At 40.9% G+C, this 8,558-nt stretch overlaps 1 protein-coding gene across 1 annotated transcript in view; it reads left to right on the top strand.

The window, feature by feature from the left end:
* The first annotated feature begins 600 nt into the window (after nt 1-600).
* The window catches only part of SEL1L (SEL1L adaptor subunit of ERAD E3 ubiquitin ligase), a 31,263-nt gene continuing 23,305 nt past the window's right edge, over nt 601-8,558 (top strand). Inside the window, exons 1-3 of the mRNA XM_052693491.1 lie at nt 601-737; nt 7,110-7,147; nt 7,521-7,743. Of these exons, the coding sequence (XP_052549451.1) occupies nt 665-737; nt 7,110-7,147; nt 7,521-7,743 (334 nt within the window). The 5' untranslated portion in view covers nt 601-664. The remainder of the gene's footprint in view (nt 738-7,109; nt 7,148-7,520; nt 7,744-8,558) is intronic.

Here is an 8,558-nt window from a genome sequence, read left to right as displayed (position 1 = left end):
GTAAAGGAGCTGAGATCGGGCGTCACTTAAGCACACGGAGCGTCCTGGTGAAACCTCGTGTAATAAGATAGCAGTGATCCGAGGTTGCGGTACGGTTTAGTTTTTGCACGCAGTGATGGATGCCGAGTGCCAGGTTAGCTGAGGGGCAGCACGCGCCCAGCCTGCGTGCACCACTGCCCCAGCACAAACAGCTTTGCCGCTCCCGCCCTCTTCCTCAGACACGGCTGCCCTGCGGCTCCTTGCGCAGTTCGGCGCGGGGGACTGTGGGTAATGTAGTCCAATAGCGCCGCGATGCCTCGCGCTCCGTAGTGAAGGCGGAGTGACCTCTGCGAGGCATTGTGGGCCTTGTAGGAACGGGCACGCCCCAATCAGAGGTGTCGCTTGGGCAGGGCGCTCTCGCGCGGCCGATATGGTTCCACCATTATTTCCTACTCCGATCCCATTGGCCAACCAGAGGGCGTGACAGTCAGCGCCTACCCTGGCCAATCAGCGTGGGCCATGTAGAGAGGAAAGTCGTTTCCTGGCGGCTTGCGTACGCTGCCTTCAGCGGTCAGCTTTTATTCGTCAGTGCTGAGAGCTGATTGGTGGTGCTGGGGCGGTGGGTGGGGCGAAGGAGCCGGGCTCGGGGTCTGGCGACGGCGGCGGCGCAACGGAGGCCGGCGGGATGGGGCGGCGGGCGCGTCTCGCGCTGCTGCTGTGCGTCGCGGTTCTGCGGGCCGCGGGGTTGGCGGCGGCTGGTGAGTGTGTGGCTGCTGCCTTTCTACGACGCGCCGGGCTGCAACCTGTGCGGTCTCGTTTCTAGGGGCCTGCTGCTGGGGCTGCCGGCTGGGCTCTGAGGTGTGGGGGAGCCAGGAGCCCTTGGGTGCCGGGTTAGGGTGGGAGCTGCTTCGGCCTCAGCAGGGTGTTGTGGGAGCTGGGCATCTGGTAGTTGTGTGACCGCGGGGTGGGGAGCGGAGCTGGGCCAGACTGGGCCGACATAGGCCTTTAGTGGGGCGGGCCTTTTTTCCTCTGGGATCCCTCAGGAGCTGAAGGGTTTGTGCCTTGCACAGTCTGGCTCGTTCTGGTGGCACGGCAGGAGTCTGTTCAGTGCAACTTAGTGTGTTTTGGTTTAACGCAAAATGCTTTTTTCTCCCTAATATGGATCTCATAGCCGATGCGCCAATAGCGCTGATGTTGGCATTACCAGTTGAACTTTCTCCCACAGATAGATACGTAGCACTACTGGAGCGTACACTGTGTCACTGTAATACCCTTTGCTGTTTCTGTTGGGATGCTGCTTCCATTTGTGTGCTTTGTGTTTGCTGTCATCCTTCTTCCCTTCCTGGGCTCCTGTTTCCCACTCCCTTGGAACCAAAGGAGCAGAGGAGAAGAAACATGCAATGCCTTTATTCATATAGAGAGTCTTTAAAGTCTTTGAGAACTTGAATGTACAGCTTTTGCTACTCAGGGTATGCTTACAGACTGATATCTCAAGAAAGTCAACCTTTTTTCTAGAGGTAAGTTCATTAGTCTGAGATTTATTTTTCATGTGTGTGATAGCAACCTAAAGGTAAGTTCCATTGTTGGAGCTCAGACTGAATATCAACTGTAGTTATAGAGCTTAGTGCGTAATGTTATAAGCCAGCTCAACATGTCCCATGGCATGGAAAAGGCAAGTACAAGGACTGTGAAGCTAGAAGGGAGGCGTACCATGTGTGAATGCTGTGTTTGCACTGATATAAAAGGTAAAGCTGAGATAATTCACTTTAAACGAGCCATCTGTTGTTTTGTGGAAGTTCTGTCAAAATTAGGGGCTGCTTAATGGCACCTCTGTGGCTGTAGTAGCGTGCAGAATGCAGGTCTTCTGGCTGGACTGCTTTTCCATCATCCTATAGCTCTGTGAATATGAGGTTCTCATAGATTAAATTAATCTCAAAAAAAAAACCCTGTATATTTACAGTCAATTGGATTAATAGGCCCAAGTCAAACCATAGTACATTGCCTGACAGTTAAGGATGTTGTTGCCAAAATTAAATTATTCCTGTGATATAAAATTTTTCATTAATATCCCGAATTAGGGAAGGATATTGGATTACAATGGGGGGGGAGGAGGGAGGGATAATAATCTGTCTTGCTCCTATTTCCTCTATTTTCTGAAGGAGAAAGAAGTAATAATGACTTTTTAGGTGCCTTGCTTTCCTTCAGTAACAGTAAGTCTGTGTCTTGTACAGTCTGTTACACGCCTACCTACTGTGTTAAATGCTTCTTTAAATACTTGATCGTTCCCTTATGTCAGGAAACTGTTACCTGGAACCAGAGTATATTAGAGGGAGGGATTTTTAAAAGGTTAAATAAAAATGGTTCAACTGTTATGTCTGAACTTTGGAAGACACTTTTAATAAGGACTTTTCTTAGTCAGGCAATTAGCTATATATTTAAATCCTAACTGTGCTCATAGTCTGCTTCAAGCAATTTCCTGAAGATTTCTTGCAAGAAAACTCATCAAGAGAAAGGAGTGCTTCTTAATTTAAGACATAATGTTAGTACAGATTATGAAGAAATTTGAGGTTGGGTCTAGGGGAAGAATACTAAGGCATCTATGGGGGCATGGGCAAAAGCAGATGAAAATAGAAGCTACTTTTGTTCTGGTGAAAGATAGTGATCTGCTACTGCTTGTAGCTGCAGCGGCCTTCTGCTGCTTCTGCTTCATTAACAGTTTTGGGGGAACATAATCTTATTTGTTTCTGATTGTGGATATTTTTTGATTCTAGATATTTTCCCTTGCTCATGGGAATAAAGAGATAGAAGTTCTTTTGCTTTGCCTGAAGAGAGGAAGCAATTCTTGCTCTGGCTATCCTGTACCTTCTTTGCTAGCATTAGTGATAAGCATAACTTTTTTTGTACTGGTACTGTTTTATTAACTGGTAGGACAGATGAATACAGGTATGTATTTATATTAGTTCTCATAAACATCAGGGTTTAATGGCTTTTCCTGTCCCTCGCAAGGTTTTTTTGTTTTTTTTTTTCCTAACTGGAATACATTCCTAAACTTTTGCCTTATTAAAAGTCTCATTTTCTACAGAGGGCTGTAAACAACTAGCAGCAATTGCAAGGAGACTGGAAAAAAGATTTGTATTCAGTATGAGAGTTGACCATTATCTTCATCTTGTAGTTGCCCTAAAATAAGGGCACTACAAAGATTGTAACTGGGAATAATTTACTTAGATAATTTGAAGGGATAATTTGAAACTAGTCTTGCTGAATAGATGCTGCTTAAGGATTTTGCTTAACTCATTGCAAGTTTTCGAAGTTCATGTAATAGGAATAGGATCTATGCTGAAGTGGCTCTGTTGGCCATTTCTTTTCTGAATTCAACAGTTGAAAGTTTTTTATAGAATTACAGAGTTATGGATTTTTGAGTTGGAAGGGAACTTTAAAAGTCATTTATTCCAGCTCCCCTAGGGGTATCTCTTGGGGACACCTACAGCTATATTGGGTGGCTCAGAGTCCCCTATCCAATCTGACCTTGAATTTCTCCAAGGACTGAGCATCCACCACCTCTCTGGGCATCCTGTTCCTGTGCTTTACTACTCTTTTTGTAAAAAAAAAACTTTTTCCTTATACCCAGTCTAAATCTTCCCTCTTCTAGTTTGAAACCATTTCCCTTGCCCTATCAAAACAGACCTTGCTGAAGAGTTTGTCCTCTTCATTCTTATAGCCCTCTTTTAAATACTGAAAGGCCACTATCAGATTCCCTGGAATCTTCTCTTCTCCAGGCTGAACAGCCCCAGCTCATTCAGCCTGTCCTCCTAGGGGAGATGTTCCATCCCTTGGACCATTTTTGTGGCCCTTTTCTGGATGTGCTCCAACAGGTCCAAATTTGATAAGCAGTAGTCATGGGTGACTTTAGGTTTCCTTTGTTTCTACAAAATTGGGATAAACAGGGCTTGCATTCTGTTTCATCATCTGACTAGTCACTGGCACAAAAAGAATGTTCAAAGAAGTAAAAATACCACAGATGATCTCAAGAACAGCAGTCATCAAAATTCTGATGTGCATATTAAAAAGAATTTCCATGCTCAATGTTTAAGATAAATATACATGTATGTCCTACTCTGTTAATGCATTATGTACACAAAATAGAAATGAAAAAAAAAATGACAAAGATCAAGTAAATGGTATCTCATTTTATGCTTTATTAATGGTCCAAGAAATACTTTCTTCCTGCACTACAGAGACATGTCTTTGCACCCCTACTGTGTACAAAGTGTAGAGCATACTAAATTTCACTTGTTGCTTTGCTGTGATAGTGTTTGAAACTTGAAAAGTGTAGCCAATACTGTAAGAATCATAGAATCACAAGGTTGGAAATGACCTGCAAGATCATCTAGTCCAACCACCCTCCCATTCCCAGTACCACAAGCTACTAAACCATATCTCATAGCTCCTCGTCCAGGCACCTCTTGAACACTGCCAGGGACGGCAATTCCACCACTTCCCTGGGCAGCCATTCCAGTGCCTGACCACCCTATGAAAGAAAAAGTTTCTCCTAATGTTCAACCTAAACCTCCTCTAGTACAACTTCTGGCCATTTCCTCGGGTCCTACTATTTGCCTGGGAGAAGAGGCCAGACCCTTTTTCATCACAGCCTCCCTTCAGGAAGTTGTAGAGTGCAGTGAGGTCTGCCCTGAGCCTCCTCTTCTCCAGACTAAACAATCCCAGCTCCCTCAGCCGCTCCTCATAAGACTTGTGCTCCAGACCCCTCACCAGTTTCGTTGCCCTTCTCTGGACACCAACTGTCAGTCATCAATTAGAATGTTTGTTAAAACTCTGAGAGATTGTCTACAGCTTCCAGTTACTGAATTTTGGTTTGTTTCCCAAAGGTGAGCAAGCGTTCTAATGTTAAAACAAGTGTTAGTTGTCTGGTAGCAGCAGATCTTTAGCGTTATAGTTGATTTGTTCTTGAATATAGCAAAACATTGGAACTGCTGGGCTTCTTCAACCTAATAATGTTATCTGAACAGCACCACCTGATTCCCACTATTTCTACCCCCTCTTTCCTGAAATACTTTCCTGAAAGTGGTAGTTCTTATAAACCTCAGCTAGTACTACAGCTGGAATACTTCTGCTGTATTTAAATAAGCTAACTGAACAGAGGTTTTTCTATTTGGAGTAAAATAAATGCTGTTATTTGAAGCTGATCTTAGCTATATATGAAGTAGTAGATAATTGAAGCAGGTACTTAGCTGCCCCAGAATCCTGGCTGGGCATGTGAACACCCAGCTGTGTCTGTAATACTGCAAGGTTTGTAAGAAACTTGTGAATTTCACCAGCTGCCTGTTTCAGGCACAAATCCTTCTGCTTACTCTTTCCTTTCAGTACTTCTTAGTATCCTTCTTGTTTGTTTTAAAAAAAAGAAAAAAAGTAGGATTCATTTTCTTGTTTTGTTTTCCAGAAGCTCTTTATAGAGATAGGCACCCTTGATAAGAGACTCAACTTTTTTTTTTTAAAAAAAAAAAAAGTCTATTACCTTTTCTTTAGCGTTTGTGCATGGAAAAACAAATGAATCTATCAGCTTTAATCTCTGAAGCAGGTGCACAAATATATCGTCCGTGACTTTATTCAGGAGTTGAACCTTGACCAATAAGCTGTTCTGAGATCCAACTGTGACCTGCCACTAATTCTGTCAGAAGTTTTCTCAACTGCTTCTTGGAAGTAGACACTTCTGTAAATAGAGGGTGCATATTAGTCATCAGTCCTCTGGAATTAACATTAATCTCAGTTATTTCTAGTCATATAGCCAGTAATCTCTGCAACCTCATCTACTTTGCCATGACCCACAAACAGTTAAACCAGACTTGTTGTTTTAAACCGGTCTTAGAACCAATTATTCAGGTGCAGGTTTCCAATAACAAAGCTGGCTCCTTCAGAGAGAATTTCAGTGATGCAATAGAAATGAAACAGGTGATTTACTTTCAGGGTTGAAGAGCAAACATTTAATGAGCTCTAGCTTGTGTTGGTTGTGCTCAGATAGCATTATAAACCCCAATTCATGGGGAGTGGAGTGGAATTCTTATATGTAATAGGAGTTGGTGGCGTGTTTGTTTAGACTTCAAGGTTTTTATTTTGATTTGAATTCTGTACTGGCGGAAGGGAAACCTATAGCATTTTCTTTCATTTCACCTAGATGAGGTGGTGTCAGATGCTGATAATGTTGTCAGATCTGGTAAGAGTCACATTTCAGCTGTCACATTTGAGGCTTTTGATTGAGATGAATGGTAGTGTAAGTCAAGTTGTCTGAAGTACAATGAGTAGTCCTTTGAATCACTTACACAGCTCTGCAAAACAGTGATGAAAGCGTCATAACAAACTTTTCAGATGATCTGCTGCCTCGTTTTCACCTCCTTTCCTTTTGCATTTTAGTGGATCTCTGCCTAATGACATTTCTTATCTTCAGCTTCTCTTCCCCATCTTTCTAACTGGTTAGCCTGTAATAACCCATTCAGGTGAGAAAGATGACAGTTAATCTAAGATTACAGCTCTTAAACAATATCTCAAGTAATTTCTCATAGTTCTAAAGAGAAACTTCTGCCTGAAGTTTGAATATGCTGGTCAGGCACAAGGATTTATGATTCTTCTATGCAAAGTACTGTTTAATTATCAGTGAGATGGTGCTAATATCACTTTCTGGTTAATCTTGAAGCTGTTTATACTAAAGCTGATATGGTGACTCAAATCCTCTGATTACTTGAGTTATTTGCACTTTCTGTGTACCTTTTCAAGCAGTTTAGCTGAACTGGAAGAATTCAGACTGCATGTTAATGTAGAAGATTAATTTGAGTTACAGTAATAATAAATCCTTTAGCTTTTCTAATATTGGATACAGTTGTATTATGCCAATATTAGAAAAGCTACAGGATTTAAAGTTCAGATGTGAGACTTTTGATTCCTCCTGACAACACTTGATGACAGGGTCTATTTTGAAGTGTATTACTTGCATTACTCAACTTTATACACTAGAGTATTTCAAAACAGTGGTAAAATACGACAAAATCAAAACAAAACTTTAGCTGTTATTCAAAAATAAAACATTATGGAAAACATGTAATGACTTGTAATCTCTCTTATAGATGAAGAAGGGAATCAAGATGAATCTCTGGAGTCAGAGGTGAGAAAAGTTTCTAGTCATTCTGTTTTTTTTCTTGTGGAGTAAGAACAAGGGTCTGACATGCCGAGCTATGATTCAATTGTTGTTTTCAAGAATTCTTTAGCTCTCACTGTTTCATTGACTACTTCTGTGTGATGAAAGAATTAATCTTCTGTATCTTGAAAAGTGTTCTTTTCATGGAAATAGGATGGAGTCAGTGAGAGCTAATAGCTCAATTTATTTCTGCTAATCCTCTTTAAATGTACTATACTAATTGGAACCCAGATGAAAATCATGACAGCATATCTTTTTAAATTAATATATGTATTCATTTTTTTTGCAACTTCTTTCTTTGGTTTCTAATCTTCTGAATGATGTGGCTGCTTTCTTTCAGGCTTTACCTGCAGAGGACCAGGTAAAGGACCATTCTGCAGGAACTCGAGTGGTAGCAGGTCAGATCTTTCTTGAATCAGGGAAGTCAGGCTCTCAGCCTGAGGATGAAGAGAACTTCCACAGTCAAGAGGAAGAAAAAGAGAATTCTCTGGAAGAGTTGAACTCTCTAGACATGTCTGACCTATTAAATAAGGATTTGGAAGATGCAGAAATACAGAGTCCAGGTAACTGCTTGCAAGGTTATAAACTAGTCGCAAGAGAAAACACTCTGCATAACTGAGATGTAAATAAACACAAATAGTCATTTTTAACTCATCAGCTGACAAGCATCCTTACTTTTCCAGAATTTACCAGAATGGTAATTGGTATCCTTTTATTTGCAAGAAGCTCTCAGTGTGTATTTTTAGATTCATTTGAGTTTTCTTTGGTCTTATTACTACCATCTTTTTGAAAAGATTGTAATATCAAATCAATAAAGCACTGAATTCTTCATATAGGACTCAAGTACATGTATATTACTGTGTGTGTAGAAACCATAGAAAGAGAAATTGCATCAGTGTTGCAGTCTGCTGACCATGTGTCTGGAGAGTAGGTTGATAAAGAAGGAACAAACCTTGATATAAAAACAAGTTTCCTGTAAGTGCCTTAGGGCAGCAACTAAATTGCTTGTAAACTTCAGTAAATTTTCAAATACAAGTAAAACCTTGTGTCTAACATCTCTAAATTCTAGTGTTCTGGGTTTTCTGTTTGTTTGTATCTTGCTAACAATAATATGAGTTTAATATTATATACATTTATAAGTATAAATAATATAAGTATGATTATATAAAATTATTATTTTTGACTTTCAGTTAGTAGTGAATGGTACCTACGTGATACAGTTGAGTACTCTAGACTTTGTATAGCAAAGAATTTTCCTTTTCATTTTGTCCATAAAAATTTAATCTTCAATTTTGCTAAAAAGAGTAGCTACACGGTAATACTAATGGTGTCTATCTTCTCAGCTCCTGGTTTGAATATCAAAAGAAAACAGGAATAA

The sequence above is a fragment of the Tympanuchus pallidicinctus genome, unplaced genomic scaffold (assembly GCF_026119805.1).
Source record: "Tympanuchus pallidicinctus isolate F22 unplaced genomic scaffold, pur_lepc_1.0 scaffold3, whole genome shotgun sequence".
Lineage (NCBI taxonomy): Eukaryota > Metazoa > Chordata > Aves > Galliformes > Phasianidae > Tympanuchus > Tympanuchus pallidicinctus.
The sequence above is the reverse complement of the archived record's forward strand: the minus strand, read 5'-3'. Positions and strand labels throughout refer to the sequence as shown.